Source organism: Puntigrus tetrazona, chromosome 7 (assembly GCF_018831695.1).
Source record: "Puntigrus tetrazona isolate hp1 chromosome 7, ASM1883169v1, whole genome shotgun sequence".
Lineage (NCBI taxonomy): Eukaryota > Metazoa > Chordata > Actinopteri > Cypriniformes > Cyprinidae > Puntigrus > Puntigrus tetrazona.
Genome location: NC_056705.1, coordinates 38,660,398 through 38,680,998, shown reverse-complemented (window position 1 = coordinate 38,680,998; position 20,601 = coordinate 38,660,398). Strand labels below are relative to the sequence as shown.

Below are 20,601 nucleotides of genomic sequence, written 5' to 3'. Positions count from 1 at the left end.
TCACAGACGGGAAATGTGAAGTCTGTCTCTGCACCGCTATTGTGCCTGGCCTTTGTGACTGTGACTGATGCTTCTTATCATCGGCATCATTATCTGCTAAGACTGAAATAATAAAAGACAAATAAGTAGAGGAATGCTATTTTTAGACCTCCGGTTTTTTGACTGAGCCTTCGAAGTATTAGGACACACAGGTATGCATGTTTGCATCCATCAATTGAAACAAAATGACCAAGTGGCATTTGTATTCTCAGCTTTTCTCAAAACTTTATGGCATTTTTTCACTTATTTCAAATACTGATTTTAGTGGATGTTGTCAGTTTTGCTTCTTCTGGAGCAGATTAACCAAATGGTTGAATCAGATTAACTACCAGCACGATCCACCGGAAATTCAGTCAGGCTATTGAGTATGCATGGCACACGATAACTCTAAAAAATGTATTTTAGACCCTCTATTAGTCACACATATATCCACTGTATGGATTTACAGATTAGGGTTCAACACGAACTTCAAATTCAATCTATCTGAATAAATTTGCACTTTTTAGACCGACGTCCATTGCAGTAAAATATTGGCTGTCACGTGATATGCAGATAAAAGTTGCATAGTTGGTTTGTTTTCATACTGAGTGATGCAGAATGCAGAAATCCTGAAATAATAATCTCTAGAAATAGTAAAACATACCCTAATAGTTTTTATTTACAGCTTTTTACAACGTTCGTATTTTATATAAATAGTTTTTTTATTTTTATTATTGTTTGAATTTGTATTTATTTATTATTTTTATAAATTAATTTTTAGTTAACAAATTGCATTCATTTGCTTTAATAAAGCTGTGATAAAGTGTTAAAATTCAAATCAAAAAAATGTAATTTTTACGTTTTTTCCCTAATGCTCTATATAAATGCATTGAGACCCAGTAAAAATGGTCAAGAAAAGGCTTTCACGGACTTGAAAGAAGCGACACCTCTTTTAATCTCACGATTCATTTGCCTCACTCTCTTTCTCTGAATATAAACAGGAGCGTGTGTGTTGCTGGGAATAGGCTGACCATTGATTTGATGTCCAAACCCCGATGAGGTACACGACTGTCCATTGTGATGTTGGCGTCTTTGCTCTTCCGCATCACGAGAGTCTTGTCACAGACACCGGCTCAATGTAAACACAGTGGCCCCGGCGTCCCTTACTGTATAAGGCTGTTGAATTCCAGCGTGTGGAGAATACATTGCACCAAACATGAGTTGAGCTGCGTGGGGAAGCCATTAAGGTGATGTATGAGTCGGGTCCGGCTGTCTGCAGGGTCACCGCTGAGGCATTGCAGTCGCAGCTTGGGACGCAGCAGTTTGGAAGAACGCTTCCACGACAGTCATGAGAAATGAAGCTCAGAGAATATAATGACCATTCTGGATGGACATTTATGAGTGGTGTCACTGGCCGCTAAATATGTATGTGCTTAACGGCAAAAATATTTGCTTTCCCTTAGTGCACTTTTAGCGTCGTTTTAAAAAGAATACTTATCGTGGAGTAAGATGGTCTAAAACAATATAGTTAAGTGCAAACCTATTGTAATGTTAAGTAGATGTTGGCTGTGACTTTTCCCTCAATAAATTATTAATTTGCCGCTTAATAATAGTTAGTAAGGTAGTCCCAGGTAAAAAAACAAAACAAGTACACTTGCATAATGTAATTTAAGTGCAACTGAATGAAGTACATTATAGCTTAAAGTTAAATTAAACACAATCAAGTGAACTTTGGCTGCTTTTTGGCACCACTTAAGTATGACTTTAAATACATTATATATATATATATATATATATATATATATATATATATATATATATATATATATATATATATAATGCAATATAAATATATATAATGCAATATAAATATAATAATGTAATTACTTATTTATTAGTAATCTGTAATTTGACATGATTACAAAAAACGCACATTAATAAACCTTTATCAAAACATTTTTTCATAGTTCAAAAATGAAATATGCCGAATACCAAAAATGTTTACTGCACCTTTATTATGAAAAGCAAAAATATTAGTGTTTAATTATTTATGGATTTTGGCCTGGCTATGTCATGACATCAGTGCTTTTTTGAGATCCATTGAGCGCACGTCTGCTTTTTGAGAGCAGGTGCGTGCTGCAGGATGAATTCAAAGAGGTGCGGAAGCTGACTTTCACACACGCCGGTAACCGGCAAATACTCTTCATACCCAGCGAGTCTATCACCGGAGCTGTGTGTGAGATCCTCAATAGCTGCCTGGGTTTGAACTGAATGCAGATTGATTGTTTCGGAGGGGTTGCGTAGCAGCTGCTAATTGGTAATGAGGAACATTTGCAGTCGCGCGTCGACGTCTGGTCTGAATTAGACAGCTCCGCCCCAAACAGATACTGATACAGGCTAAAAATAACGTCTAGCTGATGCTCTGAGAAATTTTTGGTAACACTTGCTGTACGCTATATGCCTTTTAAAGCTGCTCTTAATACCTCAAAATGCATCTTGCGAACCCTACATCATCTTGATTTATTGTAGGTTTTAGTGAAGTATATTGAGCGTGTGAGAGATACCTAATAAGACTAAGGTGTTGCTTTGCAGTTGTTTAAGTGTTTAGTATGTTAATGTTACAGTATGTAATGGTTTCTACTTGGTGCACTTTTTAGCTAGACGCGAAGTGCATCTCCAACAAGCACATGACACTGCGGTTTGCAAAAGAAATGAACACTAGAGGCAAGGAAAACAGAGTTTCGATTAATGAAGCGTCGTTTTTCCACAAAAACAATATTAATATGCTGGGACATTTCTAAAACCGATGCTTTTGAACGTTAGCGTCACACATATGCAGCTTCATATAAGGGTTTTCACAGACAGTAGGTTTGTTCGGTAGATCACGGAGTAGAGATGTGTTACAAATCCGCATAAAACGAAGCTGAAAGGACGCGGTTGCATCAACAAATGCGTTTTTATATCAGTTTTGCATTTTCAGAGAACTTTCTAAAAAATAATTGCACTTCATTGTATTGAAAGCTCACTCTGTGTACTTTAAAAAAAAGCTGTACTTGCAGATAATGTAACATTAATGGTAAAAATATTACGCCAGTTTCTTAACACACTTAAGTACATTTTTAAAAAGCATAATTTGCGTTCAAAAATTCAAAAATCAAATTCAATTAAATATGTTTATTAATCTTTAGTTGTGCTTTAAATAAGTATTTTTTTTTATTTGTTGACTAACATATAAAGCACATGTAAAGTTGATTATTATTAACTTTATATGATATATATTTCAGTATTATATTTGTGGTATTTTAAATGCATCGAATTGACACAAAAAAAAAATTCAGATATTTTTAAGTTTAAATTTAAGTTTCAAATTCACCATAAATGTTTGGCACTTTAACCATATTTCAAAGGCAATAGAAGTAATTACTGAAATGACATGTTTATGTGTATAAAGTCCTACTTTAGTATGTCAAAAAGTTTAGTTAAACTATAATGTTGTGTTTTTAGCTGCATTTTACATTACAAATATTACATTCGGTTCACACTTCTCTATATTCTTTCATATCCGTAATAAGAGCTCTTCAAGTATGTTAAAGCGGACTTATTTTTAAGCCACGTCCAGCGTACAGAAATCTAATGAAGCTGCTTCATTGCTATGACCTTTCAAAGCACCTAGTAATGCTTGATAGTAAAATGCCACGTGTCTCCTTAGATTAGAAATTAATTTTTGAGTTCATGAATTATCGCGGTGCCGCTCATAAGGTCAAATCAGACGCGTGTAGCTGTGGAGCAGCTGTATGCATACACACACACACACACACACACACACACACACACACACACACACACACACTGTAGCTTAATCTGTATGGAAAATCTGTTCTCTTCGCATTCACCCGCATTTTTCTCTCTTGTCACAACAAGCCAGAGCTCCTTTCAGAACAACACGCCTCTTTGCGGAAACGGCGTTCCTGTTTGAGAGCACCGGGGGACAGCGAAGGGTCTAAATCTTCTGTGAGAATGTCACTCGTGGAAAAAAAAGCTCTCGGTTTGGAGCGCTCTTCCTGAAATAGGCCTGTCTGCAGCGCAGATGACCGATGGGACTTTTCTTTCCTTTCATATACAACCTGCGCTGCTGTAATGACGCAGAGATCCTGCCGGAATGTTAATGAAAGCCTTTTACGCGTTAAAAGATCGTCACGTGGCGACGGACATTTCTTCTTTCGCGGTAGCTGATCAGGGATCCAGATGGAAACTTGGATGGATAGATAGTGGAGGGCGGATGAGGTTTGGCGCTGAATAATAATTGAAGCGGATGAGATTGGACGTTTGATGCCGAGGTCATTTAAACAACATCAAACATTCATTCATGTAGTTTCTCACAAAACCCGGCTCCGGTTTGACGCCCGAATCAACAGAAAGAGTTATGAAGTGATTTTGCTTAAAGGGACAGTTCACCTAAAAATGCTAATTCAGTTAACGCTAGCCATTGATCTCCGTAGTCCATGGAAAAGTAGTATGGCATTTAATGATGACAAAATTTGAATTTGTTGAGTTAGTCTTTGTACTAAAATGGAAAAGTCCTTTCATTTCATTTACTCATATTTTAGTTAAAAGTGTTTACTCGCCATTATGTTATTCCAAAACTTTATGCTGTGTTTTTTTCCCCCATGAATCATTTTTATGGTGCTTTTTTGTCCTTTTCGGGGCTCGATGGCCAAATGTTTGCTATGAATTTTTAAGCTGTATTTTATTCTTGTTTATGTGCTAACATAGTATTACGAATGACAGCATTTTCATTTTTATATTTTTATTTTAGCATAACTTACGCTTTTGTAGATTTATAATTTTTTTTATAATGAATTTGGCTTTAACTAAGTAATTTTAGCACAAGCTGACTTAAAACATGACCACATTTGGTACACAAATTATTTATTTATTTTTATCTAATATTTACTTTTTTTTTTCGGCTAACACTTTTTGGTTTTAGGTTACGTTAACAATATTAGCTCTGTTGTGGGTTCAGTAGTTTTCGGTCTTCAGGCCAATGCACGAAGTCAAATCTCATTCTCATTACAGACTATGCAGACTATCATTTTTACTTTGATTCGGGGGTAAAATAGGACCTAGACCTGTTTTCGTGTCTCTGTAAAATAAGGCAGCGAGTCATCGAGTCTGACCTCATGAACTCCACCGTTATTTCCAGCATCTGAACACCTGCTGTCGTGAAATGTCAGGTGTGTCGTTTCAGTTTTAACCTCATTCACTCTCTCTCTCTCTCTCTCTCTCTCTCTCTCTCTTTCTTTCTCTCTCTCTCTCTCTCTTTCTTTCTCTCTCTCTCTCTCTCTCTCTCTCTCTCTCTCTCTCTCTCTCTCTCTCTCTCTCTCTCTCTCTCTCTCTCTCTCTCTCTCTCTCTCTCTCTCTCTCTCTCTCTCTCTCTCTCTCTCTCTCTCTCTCTCTCTCTCTCTCTCTCTCTCTCTCTCTCTCTCTCTCTCTCTCTCTCTCTCTCTCTCTCTCTCTCTCTCTCTCTCTCTCTCTCTCTCTCTCTCTCTCTCTCTCTCTCTCTCTCTCTCTCTCTCTCTCTCTCTCTCTCTCTCTCTCTCTCTCTCTCTCTCTCTCTCTCTCTCTCTCTCTCTCTCTCTCTCTCTCTCTCTCTCTCTCTCTCTCTCTCTCTCTCTCTCTCTCTCTCTCTCTCTCTCTCTCTCTCTCTCTCTCTCTCTCTCTCTCTCTCTCTCTCTCTCTCTCTCTCTCTCTCTCTCTCTCTCTCTCTCTCTCTCTCTCTCTCTCTCTCTCTCTCTCTCTCTCTCTCTCTCTCTCTCTCTCTCTCTCTCTCTCTCTCTCTCTCTCTCTCTCTCTCTCTCTCTCTCTCTCTCTCTCTCTCTCTCTCTCTCTCTCTCTCTCTCTCTCTCTCTCTCTCTCTCTCTCTCTCTCTCTCTCTCTCTTTGTGTTGCCTTCAGTCATTGCTCTTCACACCTCGGTCCCTCTGCCTTTGTCTTTCAGTCCGGATCTCTTTTCACTCACTCTCACACCTCCACCTTTATCTCCATTCTCCATATCTCTGTCCTATTCATTCAAGAGCAGGCTGTCTCCGTGGTCTCTCTTATCTCTAACCTCTCCGTCCCTCCCTTTCTCCACTTATCTTTCGCTCTCAATGAATCTGGTGGCTCTCGGCGATGCCTCAGAAGTGTTGCAGCATCGTAACCGGCAGCACGACAGTCCCATAATCTCCTGTCAGCGCTGATTCGCGGAGGCTCCTTGTGTTTTGTTTTATTTTTTTTTTTCACCTCCCACCCCTCCTCCTCCTCCTCCTCCTCCTCCTCCTCCTCTCTGGCGCTCTCGCTCCTCCCCGGCAGCGCTCGTGGAGGTTGAAGAGACTCGCAGGCAGCCGCTCTACTACAACTACAGAAAGAGTGTGAAGGCGGCTCAGAAGGGAGCGCTCTGGGACACACTGGGAGCGCTCCGGAGGAAATATTTATGAGTGAGTGACCCCCCTGGCGCAGCTCCATGTGAGCCGACTCTCTCAGACGCACGAGCAGAGCAGGTTCGGGGAGGAAGTTTTCTTCTGTCACCAGACCCTTTGAGGATTAAACGGAGAAACCTCAGCATGAGCAGCTGCAGGAAGAGATGCAAGAGGGAGATACTGAAGTTTGCTCAGTACCTCTTCAGACTTATTACCGGTACACTCAATGCAGGTAAAGTTGAAGGCGTTTTCGCATCTTGGAATTGTTGGTATTTGGGTTTGTTGGTATTGTGTGACGCCTCTGCATTTGCAATGGCTTCTGTGGTGCTTTGGTGCGAACTGGCGTTATATACGTACAGTAAGTTGAAGCAGAGCAGCTCGAACAACCTGCAGGCATCTCTTAACCACATTTTGACCTTAGTTATCCATCTTCTCCTTCCTAATCTCTTTAATCACGTCAATTAATCCCAGGCTACTGACAATTAGGAGAAGGCAAACTAATTTTCCCCATCATTTACCAAATATAAATTGATGTGTCAGCTGTTTGGAGGAGAGAGGGGCTCTTCTCTGTGGATTGCAGCACATTTAGTCATGTTGTCCTGTCCTTGAGTATCCTGCTGTAGTTTTCCTGCCGTGTCTACAAATTATGTCAGATTGTGTGAAAGGTAATTTGAGCGGTGGACCGTTATTTGTGAAATGCATAGGCTTGTTACGGGAAATCGGCTGTACATTAAAAGCAACTCCATGCAGTGACTGTACTGACCTTGATAAATGGTTTACTTGTGTTCTTCGCATCCATCAAAACCCCTTTACATGTATTCAGAATTTAAATAGAAATTAAGTAAGGTGAACAAATAAAAATAATATAAAACAATTTGTAAACAGCTATTAATATAGTTTAGTATTTTTGATTATATATTTTACACGCTCAGTTATTTGTAGTAATAGTTAGCATATTTATTATTTGTCATTTATTACAATTATTTATTATTATAATTATTGAATAATTGTATTATATTTATATAAACATAATGTAAGAATATAATTCTTCAATAATTAATTAATTATTGTATTTATTTATTTATTATTACGTTTTATAAAAATGTAAAAATGTCACTAAATTAAATCTAAATAACCTGAAGGGTTACTGAGCCCAAATTTCTAAATATTTCTAGTCTAGTCTAGTTTTTAGTTTTTTTTATGATGCTTGAGAAAGTTTTGTTCGAGCTAATCCTGGTGAAATCCGGTGGGATTTATGAGTGATTTGACAGGTTTATTAGTTTACACTTTAGCCATGTAGCGCTCTGTTTAGTGTTTATTGATTATAGCGTATCGGTTGTGCTCGTGAGGAATATGCTGTGTGTCTCTGCGGTGTGTGTGAACCTGTGTCTGAATGTGTGGGAGTGTTTGACAACAAAGACCATGGATGGCAAAACCTGGCTTGCGTTGCTTTGCTGGTCTTATTTTATGAATAGCATGCATTCGATTGTGTGTACATAGAGGAGTTTTTCATGTAACCCATTTGAAAGATAAAAAGGCATGCAGTGGAGGCTTGAGTGCTGCTGAGGGCTTCGTTTAAGCAGGTTTCTGTAGGCGGTCTGATATTGTGTTTGATCATCATTACTGACGGGGAAAAAAGTCTTTCCTCATTAAAATCATGTGTTGATTGGGTTCATGTGTTGATACAAGACATGCCTTTCCTCTTTGTGACAGGTTTTCCTAGTTATTTGCTGAATTCATTTCTAGCATAGTCGAGCATTTCATTTAGGCGCCATTGATCTCAACCTGGTCTCTCATTTATAGTGTGAAAAACAGTGTTTTCCTGTAAAATATAAAAAAAAGGCATTAAAGCATAAGTTTTTGAGATATTAAAATATATAGGTGTCTGTTAATTTAATTTAATTTAATTTAATTTAATTTTATTTAATTTTATTTAATTTAATTTTATTTTATTTTATTTTATTTTATTTTATTTTATTTTTATTTTATTTTTACCACTTAAGTTTCTCTAAGAAAAAAAAAAAAAAAACTGCATTGAATTATAATTTACATTTTTGAAGTATAAAGACAGAATTGGAATTTTATTGAAAGACGTATTCCAATAATTTAGTTAGTTAGTCAAAATAATTGTATACAAATAGACATGATTTGCTCACAAATTTGTGTATTTTCGTAATGTCTCAGTACAGATTCTCACATCCAGTCTGTCCCGTGATGATGAACCTCATCGTTTCACATTTGTCTCTTAAATAGTCATAGATACACTGCTCTATTCGTGACTAATGCGTAACACTTTCCCAAATTGTGATTTAATGGAATTAAGGGCCAAATGCATGAAAAATTGATTTATCCTGATATTGATGCCAGCTGTTTGGCGATGATTACCAGAAGATATCAATAATGAATTAAAAGTGCTGGGAGGAATCTGGAGAGAGCCCAGTGCCACGTATTCCGCTGAGTCACAGAAAAATGACTTTTAATATTGATAGTCTGGCAGACTGACAGCTTTTCTGACTGTACGTTGCTGGAGACTGTCTCTGTCTTCGTTCGCTCGTGAAATCCTTGTTTAGGTGCTGTATTGATTCGGCTGACACAATAAGACAATCGGTCTTCTTTGCTCTCACCTAAACTTCTAACTTTTTAGTTGAAATAAATACAAAGCAGCTTTACCCAACCTTGAAGTGCAAAATGCATTTCAAGACAAAAATAACACGTGGTAGTATTTCAGACAGGTTACAAGTGTGCTTTTTATCAATATGGGATTGCTATACTTTCATAATTACATGCAGGTCACCCTAAGCCAAACCCTAACCTTATAGTAAGTACGTGTATAGTACTCAATAATTACAGGGACACCTTAAAATAAAGTGCTTAAATCTGAACCACTCTTGTAAGCCACACACTATACCCTTTATCTCTGAAAGCAATGCAGACATTGAACGTCAATAGCAGCTGCTCAATTGATCAGGAGTGATCGATCACCCCAAAGCATCGCTCAATTATAAAGCCTGACCCGAGCCCGATTTTAATGGGATGCGATGTTGAATTCAGCAGAGGAACACCGGACATCTGTGTCCTTGGAGAAATCATCTTACTCTGAATGCTCTGTTTGCGCATTTTAACGCAGCGAAGGGACGGGTTAGTTAAAGAGTCAAAAACCGGGACATTTCCCTGTGGGGTTTTTATTACGGAGCCCTTCAATTCAAAGATAAAGCCTATGGTAAACATTGCGTGATGACGCTTGAGATGCTGAACTATAAGTGCACGTTTCAAATGTTGTGTAGATGCATGAAAAAGTTGTGTGTTTGTGAGTCATTTATGTTTTTCAGCCAAACTTCCAAGTATCGTCAATCTTATAAATTGAGAAGAAATAAAACATTGGGAAAAAAATATATAGACATTAATTCTAACAGGATAAAAACCCAAAAACTCTTTTGATTTCATACACTCTTACTGTCCTCTGTGGTTTAATGGACACTTTCCATCACAGAAAAAGTTGTTTATAGTGGAAAAAGTGGAAAGAAACACTGTAATTCGAACAATTATTTGCCGCTTTGACCAATTACGCAATTGTGGCATTTGTAATTGTAACTATTAGAAAACCGATTAATTGTGCCGCCTTTAATATAAATGTTAAATTTTTTTTTAGATATATACGTGCATGTGTGTGTATTCATATTTCCACAATAAATATACACAGTAAACAAACGTATATTATGCAAACAAAAACTTTTATTTTGGAAGGTATTAATCACGTGTAATTGTTGGACACCGCTATTTTGGAGATTGTAAGATGAAGGCATCGATGCAAAAGAAAAAAATGAACGTAGAGTCTTTTTAAAAATGCACCTTTTCCTTTTTTATCCTCCAGTGTCTTGATTAATGACCATAAAGAAAGTGAAGTCCTTGCCAGCACTAAAACAGCTCTGGATTACTATTTCATTGCTACAAATGACTTCGAAGAACCTATTATGTTGTTTCACGCCGTAATGTGTCTTTTATAATGTTCGAATGTCCCACAGAAAGCAGCCGTACGTATTTCCTAAGGTTTTCAGACCCTGAAGACTGAATTTTACCGCTGATTTTCGAGCTACACGGAGCCAGAGGACTGCGTCCAGCTATTTGTCACGTCGTGGCCTCGCTCTCAACGCCTAAACGCTCCAAATCTCTCTCTTGCGAACAAATGACATTTGCCTTTTTTTGTTTTCGTCCAGTTTATTGCTTTCTGCTGTCACACGCGCGTGCGGAGCTGCAATTTATCATCCATTTTTAGTGGGGACCGCTTGAAATACTTGGCACGGGACCTGGAACAACGTCTGCCTTTTGTCTTTGGGAAAAAGAGACAAAAATGGCCCCGATTTTCCCCCGAATCTCGCCCGTAAGCATCTGGAGAACTTTCTCTTCTACTGTAACACGTTTTATCTTCGCGCGAACCACTCAGGTAGACATTTTTAGCATTCGGCGCAGCAGATGGCTATAGATTTCAAGTGATTTGATTTGGTTTGTCAATGCAATTTGCAGAGGTCTCGCAAGGCTGAAATCCTTCAACTCGTTGACATTACGCTCTTTCCTCCTTAACTCTCTTTGAGTATGAAAGAGATGCTCTTACCGGCCATAATTCTCAAATAGACCATTTATAGCTTCCATTTCTTTTCATCTGTTTACCGAGCCTGTAGTCGTGTCAGTCTTGTGTGTTTATTTGGACATTGTTTGCGACGTGAGTCGTGTAGGTTTCGTCTCTTTGGTTTCTCGACAGCTATTACCAGGTCATGTTCCAGCCGTCCTCTGAGACAGCGTTCCAGGAGCCCACATAATCCTTGGCCAAACACTGAATATTTAATCCAAGATGCCAGCTCATTGTATCTTAAGTATGCCCTATCGCTTCAGTTTGATAGACAGACTCGGGCTTGTACGTGTCGTCAGGGAGCTCTGAGCGAGGATGGCAACGCGGTAGGTTGATCTTTGCGATCTGGAAATAGCTCACCCCAAAGGCCAGTCCTGTACATATTTACTCAACCCGCACGGCTTGCTTTCTTCCGTTGAGTACGTTTAGTAAAATGTCAATGCTTCTCTTTTCCACACCGCTTGAAAAAGCGGCACACTTTATATGAAACGCAATATATTTTGCATTAATTGTAATCGAAATTTTTTACAATAGTTTGTGCTGTTGTTTTCGGCCAATGTACACGCTGCAGCTAAACTCGGTTGCCAGTTTATCTCTTATGCGCTTAATCCTGTTTTATACAGTTCAGTCATTTACAGGAGTGACAAGTATAATCGATAACATTTACAATTATTTTGCCCGCTGTGTGCAGCTATAAACTAAGCAGCTAGTTGTTAATTATTATGTAAATGCGTTTCAGTTGAGTGTAAGGTGTGTTTTGGTTTATTTTTGTTGCCAGATTTTTCTATATAAAACACAAGAACAAGCCCATGATGAACTCAAATTAAGATGTATTATTTTGGAAATACGCCACATAGCAAAATACAGCAACTCGCACCTGCTTACTCAACTCCAGTCCATAAACCGGTTCACTTAATGAAGCAAAGACGCTTTGAAATATGTTTATTCTGCTAAAGTGTTTAAAGTAAACTAAAAGAAATGTAAAAGTAATTTCTTTTGAAACTTGTATCTCATATATTTAAATTTGTGATGATAAAGTTTCGGTTCAGTACATTTAAAATATGTCAGCTTATATTAATATATTAACTATGCGGTATTGATTATAAGTTCATTTCATGTGCTTTAGTACGTTTGTCAACACATCGACACGAATGTACTTCTTTAAAGCACAACAACGATTTAAACAATGATTTAAAATGTACTTTAGTGTTAAATATTCCAATTTGAAATTACAAATTACATTACAAAGTTTGATTTTTAAAAGTGTTAGGAAACATTCGTTAAAGTTTTTTTTTTTTTTTTTTTTTTTTTAAGTACACTTGCATGGTCTTTAATTTTAAGTATTATTAAGTTTGTTTTAAGTCCTTTTAAGATTTGAAGTATGTTTAAAATGCATGTTCAATACAATGTGAACCAATGTGTGTATTTTATATATATATACATGTATATTTGTACTGGATTATCAAAAAAGACATGAAGAAGACATGAGAGTGAATAAACTAAGATGTTTTTTTTTTTTTTTTCGGACTAAACTGCCCCTTTAAGAATGCATATAGAATCGGTTCTGCCTTATTTTCCATTTGTTTATTTCACAGGGGATAGAGTTTTTAAATGAGCACACCTGTATGACTGAAGATATAATTAACATATCTGTTCTCTGAAGGGTTTTGTGTATTGTCTGTGGTAAGCTGGCAATCATCTGTCAAACTGACTGCTGTGACTGAAACCGCACAGCGCATTTCAATCAAACATTAATCATGGCTGTGTTTTTAAACCGAGCAGACACTTTAAATGAACCTCAGCTACGTTCCAGCCGCTCGATGTCTGTCTGCCAGACAAAGCAGAGGAAGTAGGCCAGCTTCTCCATATCATATTCTCATTACACCCCTACTCACTTCCACGCTACAGGAAAAATCTTCCCCGATCAATGTCTCGCAAACATCGTTCAACAACGCTTGGGGTAAAAAACAAATACAGATTCATTTGTGTAATTCATTTATTCGGAAACTCTACCGATTTCTGCTTTCTGCATAGGGAAAGTCTTTTTACTTCCTACTCTTCGCGCCTTCATTCTGACCTGAAAAACATGAAGTCACTCTCTGAGACTTTTAGATGATACAGATGGTGTCCAGCATGACCCGTGTGGTCAGTCTTTTAATGAATGTAGTGAAAGCAGCTTATTCTGATTTAATTGTTTAACAACGGCATTGAAAAAATGATCTCTCGGAGGTTATTTAATGTAAACGTAAGCCAAATGTAAGTAATATGGTCTGGTCTCATGGCAGAAACGTACATTGGTGCACTTTTTAGAAAAAATAAATATGTACCAAAAAGTGCATGTCACTGCAGTTTCCAAAAGCATCCAACACTAGAGGAAGTAAAACATCAACATCCTTTATTCCTTTTTTCACACTAATTTAATTAGGTTTTTGTTAATAAAGTGTCATTTTCACAAAATGACTTGAAGAATATCATGCTATGACTTCAAAACAATATTAATTAACTTTTTAATTGACAAGAAAATGAGTTACTTTTTCAAAAAAGTAATGCTAGTTACTTTGGTTTCCCATTTATTGGGTTTCCTGTCCCCATGCTGAGAGAAATCAGAAGGTCAAAGGTGTTGTGTGTGAATACAGTGTAGTTCTAGACTGAATGTGAATGTGCATTGATTCATCTCACTTTAGCATTCATAAAGGCATTTAGTTACTTTCTAGAGAGTAATGCGCTATTGTAATCCATTACTTTTAAAAGTAACTTTCCCCAATAATGCAGAGATGTGTTTGAGAGGCGAGGTGCTCCTGTTTCAACCCTGTGCAACAAATGCATTTTTATATCAGTTTTGCGTTTGTTAACATTATCGGGTGGGTTCAGGGTGGGATTTGGTGTAGGGCATATTTGATAGACCATAAACCGGATATTCAAATTCTGAACCATTGCAATGCATACCTATATCAATGTAAAAAGGTGACAGGGTTCACGTATTGATCCAGTGTTTTAACACCACTCAGCGGACATTTCTCTTTGAAACTGTGGCGAAACGTACAGTAAGACATGCAAAAAAGTGCATAGAGGTACGATTTTTATGGTACTTTAATAGGCAAAAGTGCTGGGTAAGAAAGTGATTTCGCAATGTCATGATTATTAGCTGTTAGAAAGATCTCGAAACAGATTGTTTCTTATTAAGATGGTTTAGATGTTAGCTTCAAAGCAGCAAACACACTGTTTTGTTTAACTGGTATACAAGTCATTTATTCATTTATTTATCATTCAAGAAATTTGCCTTTGTGTCTGTGTTCATATACGCCTTCATATCTTACTGGGTTTGAGAACCAGGCAGTAGAAGAAGCTGCGTCTTTATTCTTGAATAATTCATGTTCCAGTATGCTGTGTGTGATCTCTGCATCTCCACTACTGCTGTACCCCTCTATGCAATTACTGATTATAATCGGCCAGCTGCAAGCTCACAATCCCATCACACGCCTTTTCATACACCGTCAATGCTCGTAGACTCGCACATGAACTTTGGGTAATGAGTTCGGTTACATTTTGCCTAGTTTAGTTCAGCGAGAGCCTTTGGCCTCCGGCTCGTGTCTCATTAGTATTAGGGTGTAAATGGCATCAGTCACTAGTGACGTGAGCACTAACACACCGACCCTCGTGCTGGAGTTCCCTGACCTTTCAATCCACAGCCACGGGAGAGAAGAGACTCGAGACAAGCTTGTACTCGTGCTCTTCTTAGCAGCACCAGTCTATTGTCAGTGTTTCATTTTCAAAAATAAAATTGTTTCGAACTCAGATGACTGGATGGGCTTTGATCGACCGATTCAAAATATAAATCTTAACCTTCGTTGCATCTTCCTCATTCTTAAAATGCTGTGCTTTCCAAATGATTTTCAAGCAGGCGAATAGTTATGTCCAAGAATGTAATAAATATGCACATTAGTAGCCAAAATACTGATGTATGTGCTGCAGTCATCTTGTTAAATGTGCACAGGATTTGTTTCATTGGTAGCAGATTCAGCGGTGTTGCTTGATGATCGATTGATTGATTGGAACCCCTTGGAACACATGAATTTTTATATCAATTTACTTAGCGGACCACATTATTAATTAATGTATTTATTTAGTCTAGTAAAACAGAACTGACCACATTATTTATTAAATGGAATCTGATAAACATGTCCTTTTTTAACATTTTAAAACATAGTTGACCAAAATTAATTGTATTTAATGGAATGACGAAAACCCCTTTATTTTATTTATTTATTTGTTTCGTTCTATTTCATTTCATTTTAACAGCGGAGCGTGTTTGCGACTGCATTTATTTCTTTATTTATTGGCTTTGCTGGACTGTAGTCGCTTATTTTAGCATTTTATTTTGGCCATCCAGAGCTCATTTTCTCATTTTAATTTTGCTTGCACGTGCGGATTAGGCTGTTTCAACACATAGACATTAACACTAACCTAATTAAACCCCCGGTATTATTAATAGCATGTTCTATGAATAATTAGATGATGACAACATCAGCCTCTGATTACTTTTAACTCTCTCATGGGTCTTGTTATTATGTACAGTACTTCCCGCACTGTACTAAATTTGTGTTAACGTACACTATGAAAGAAAAATATAAATCTTCTGCATGCTTAAAATGCTTTCCAAATGATTTTCAAGCAGGCCCGTAGTCATATGCGAGAATGTAATAAATATGCATTTTAGTAGCCAAAATAATGGCGTACGTGATGCATGTCATCCTGTTAAATGTGCACAGAGAAGATTTGTTTCAGTTTTCTGCGGTTCGTGTCATTGGTAGCGGATTCTGCGGTGTTGCTTGCCATGCTGGAGGTTTTATCTCAGCCAAATAACATTAAGAATGAATGCTACATGCTCTTAGGCTTATCTCAGAAATTCTTGCAGCCTTGGCCACAATGCAATCATCTGAGCCTTTCCCCAGACCTTTGGGAGCCCAGAGCTTTATTGTTTTTCTGCCATTTGATTCAGACTGCTGCTTCCAGTCAGCCCATTTCAGACGCTTCCATTCCAGCCCCTTTACTTACTGTAATCAGTTTTCTCATTTGCACTAATGTTTGTAAATGAGAATCTCTTCAGTCCGCGGAACATAAAGGGTATTTTTAGAAGCCCCCGATGCTTGCTGGACTTCGTACGAAAGCTTACGGTGAATATATTAATGGCTTTCACCGGCCGTTTGTGCAGAAATTATGGTCAGCGATGGCTGATTCGAGAGGCCAAAACGGAGGGAAAAAAAACTCTTAACCTTTACCCAGCGCTTCCTTCAGACTAATGGCTTTCTGAACGCCAAGGCCACCGGTCTGTCAGCAACCGAGGTGGTATGTTCAGTCAGCTCATAAATTGAGTGCACTTATATGTCTGTGGGCTCTCGCCGCTTTTCATTCTATTATTTTATTACTCATCCATAAGACTCGTGTCATTATCGTATCTGCCTGCCGCATGCACCGGGAAATGGTTGGCAACGATCTCTTTAAAGTCATCCGTTTTCAGTTTCACTGAAAAGTCACTGTGTGTTTGAGCGATCAGTTCAGTGCCGGAGGGTTGGACATTTTGCAAGATGCTCCAAAACGTTCAGTGTTGGGTTGATTTTTTTTTTGTCTTTCGTGTTTTCAGGTTTTTGTATGTAACATCGTCACAAGCCCTGGGCCTTAGTTCAGTGCTCAGTATTTCTACTATATGTCAGTTATTCTTAATATTGCATTAAAAAACTAATTACGTTACTAAGTTTCTTGGAAAGGTACATTGCTTTTGTGTTACTTTTTCAGTAACACTTTAGAATAGGTAACACTTTTCCCCAAAATAAATTCTTAATTGGCTGCTTATTAAAAGTTAGTTGTAGAATAAGGCATTAATATGTGCTTAATTAGCGCTAACAAATGGCTAAAATTCTAGTAATATGCATGCTAATAAGCAACTAATAGGTGTAGGCGTAAAATAAAGTGTTTCCACTTTTTCTTATGTAGGCTGGACTTGCTTTTTGCAGTTAATAAAAAAAGTTCTATTTTTGGTGCATGTAAAAGTATTTCACAGCAAAATTGAAATGAATTAGCCTCAGGATGCTCAAAGGGAGAATAAACACAAAAAATAGATGAATAAATAAAAGGTTGGATTGTCGGAAGGCCAGTAGTAAAGACTTTGGGTAATAAAATGGGATTAAAGGATGTTTTTATTATTTTTATCATTTAATTATTGCAGGTTTGCAGCATTTCTGAGATTGAATTTAATTTAGAGGAATATTAAATACATGTTCACATTTAGTCATCTACAGTAATATTATGCTCACGCAGAGAACACAGCACTTCTTCACTCACTCTTGATTTCTCTCAACATGGCAACACAAGAGCTGTCAGTCAGTAATTGGGAAAACAATGTAACTGGCGTTCCTTTGAAAAATATCTGACATATTTTTTTGTAAAATGTAAAAGTAATGCATTACTTTGCTAGTAACCTGAAAAAGTAATCTGATTACATACCTCCAACACTGTGAGCTATCATACCACACGCATTACGTTTCATTACGTTTCATAACATATAGTATCATTGTGCAAAAAACAGTGTGAGGGTGAGCCTTCATTAATCAATCATTTGGTCATGTAGTGATAATTTGAAAATGAATAAAGTTGATGCTGTTTTATTCCCGCTAGTGTTTATTTCATTTGGAAATTGCATGTGTTGCATGCATTTTTGGTTTGATTTTTAGTGCCAATTACACCAGTATATTATAATGGTTATTGTCATTATTACTATTATTATTACTACTACTTTCGATTCCCTTTCATCTATTTTAAAAGGTATTTTCTTTCTCTTCTCGTATGAACATTCGTCCTCCACGGATGCAAATGCAAGCTGCGTCAAGCGCAATTCGCCGCAGAAATGTTTTTCCACCGGATTTGCATTCGTCAGTGTTGTTTAATGTTAATGCTTCTTGATACCGCCCTCCCAAGCAACAAATTCAAACTAATGACATTCAGTGTCCTTTGCGGTAACGCTGAATGCCGCTGTGAAATCCAGAATAAATGTATCACATACATGACGCTGCATGAATGTTTTAGGAATTATGCTTACGCTGAAATTCGGCTTAAATGTATTACCGAACATCTGTCCACTTTTTTAGGAACAGCATAAAAACACGCTCATACTTATTGGCCACAGATTTAAAATGTGTTAATAATGTTAACGCCATGCATCAAAAAGTGTATTCGTTTAATGGACATTCATCTCCGCTGTGACTAGTTACAATGAAATAGTAATGCAACCCTCACAAGATATTTAAAATCAAACGTGTATAATTTTTAACATATTGGGAACATGATCCAACAATCGCATTTACATCCATTAATATTCATAGGTTATACATATAAGCCGTTAATCTATCCTGTTCAGGTAATTACAGCGGTCTCTTTTTGCTGCCTTTGGGGTTCAAGACTTTTATTGCTGTGTGATTATGCTGTTATTAATAGTCTATCTTGAGTTAATGAATTTAATAGTGAATTCTTGACCTTTTCCTCCATATGATTTGTGAACATCTGTTTCTTTCTCTGTCACGCTTTGTTGTGGCAGCATGTGTTCGGCAAAATCTGCTCACATTTGTATTGTTCTGTAGATTGCCACAGCTTGTGATGCAATGCGCGCACACACACACACACACACACACACACACACACACTGATATTATACTGTACTGTGCATGCTGCCATGAAAATATTACAGTAGTTTGAGTGCAGTAAAGTGAAGTCCAAGTCTAAAGATGCAGTCCGTATCTACATAAACACATACACACCCTTATAAAAGCCTCAAAAGACTAGCAAAAGTATTAATTTTATGGTGGGAATTTGATAATAAGGACACTGTCGACTCTTATTCATCCTGGCAGAATTTTATTTTGCCGTAACGTTAAGGTGGCTGTAATTTATTCTTTACATGGAATAGCTGTGTCTTGTTTCAGCCATTATCATTTGACTGAAAATGTAATGTGTTTCACGAGAACAGTTCTCAGCTGAAGCATCCGTTAAATCAGAAATATGAGTTCAGTGAGGCTGTGGAAGCCATTTATTTTACAGTAATGACTCGCCTCGGCAAGGTCAGCTGATTTCAGAGCACAACGGCATAATAAAAGCATTCAGTGCCGAACCTTTGTTTTGCACTAAAATATTTGCATAAAGGAATAGTTCATCCAAAAATAAAAAAAAAGATGTACTCCTCCTCAATTCAAGATTTGGAGAAATGTAAAATTACATTCGTTGCTCGCCAATGGATCCTCTGCAGTGAATGGGTGCCGTCAGAATGAGAGTCCAACAGCTGATGTAAAAATCATAAATCAGAATCATAAAGTATTTGTGTAGAGCTGTTTTGGCTTGTAAACAGTGCTTCATCTATGCATATTTCTCTCCTGATTCAGACAAGACTTCTTCACTGAGGAAAGCAATATAATAGATTATGGACCGGTGTTGTGGCGCAAAGCAAAGGTTTAAGGTTAAACATGGCTTAATGGTGGATCTGATTCTTACAAGCATTCACCTGTTCACCTTTTTAGAGGTTTACTGATAGACTGGAGTGGTGTGGATAATTTATGGATTATTATTTTTATCAGCTGTTTGGACTCTCATTCTGACGGCACCCATTCACTGCGGAGGATCCGTTGGCGAGCAAGTGGTTTTTCTTCGATAAAAAACTAAAATATTATATGACTCATATGGCCCGAGAGTGAGGAATTTTTCAACAAATGTTCCTTTTTATGCAAATTATTTATTGATTACATAAATAGCAATAATAAAATAATATAGCCCCCTGTAGACTATGAACACTCGATCTGATGCATCGGGCATCTGTATTACTAAGGGACAGTTTGTCAAAATCGGACTTTTAAGAAACTAATGCCTTTAACAGATTCAATTTAAATGCAAAGTAATGTCAATAATATGGATGTAGTCGGTCTCACTACATTAGAGACTAATGAGCTCGAGGCTAATGAACAGGAGGTTGGTCTTTTCTGAAAACACTGTATAACAGTAAATTAGTATGAAAACTAAAATACCGGTTTAGTTTCTTGGATTTATTTGTCCTTTATATCCTGCGCTGATTCATGCCGTACAGCGAATCTGTAATAGAAATCCTTATCGGCCACAAAAAGCATCGTTTTTTTGATTATCTTGTTCACTCACTATGAAATGGCCTATTTTATGCGAACCTTTATGTTCGAGTGAAGTTAACAAGCCTTCTTCAGATTAATTTAACACACGCTAGATAATTTAATTACACCTGGCGTGCCCCACACCTTCGAAACGAGACTGGGTGAGCGGGAGAACGCGGCGGCGCCTACGTTCACGCTGATTTTTAAACAAGGACAGATGCATCACCAACAAAGACATCAGAGGTCGGAGATCGATGCGCAAAACCTCATTACATGAGGCCGGATTGCTGATTACATTTTTGACATTGACGTGCCACCCTCGGTCACCGTTTTGTGGGGGATAC

General features: G+C 37.5%; 1 protein-coding gene across 7 annotated transcripts in view; it reads left to right on the top strand.

Moving 5' to 3' along the window:
• Positions 1-20,601, top strand: part of kcnip4a (potassium voltage-gated channel interacting protein 4a) — a 147,949-nt gene that overhangs the window by 40,204 nt on the left and 87,144 nt on the right. The window contains exon 1 of one of the 7 annotated variants that reach the window (XM_043244499.1): positions 6,441-6,707. The exons of the other annotated variants lie outside the window; for them this stretch is intronic. Within the exon in view, the coding sequence (XP_043100434.1) occupies positions 6,620-6,707 (88 nt within the window). The 5' untranslated portion in view covers positions 6,441-6,619. Of the gene's footprint in view, positions 1-6,440; positions 6,708-20,601 lie in introns of those variants that run through there. 7 annotated transcript variants of the gene reach the window in all.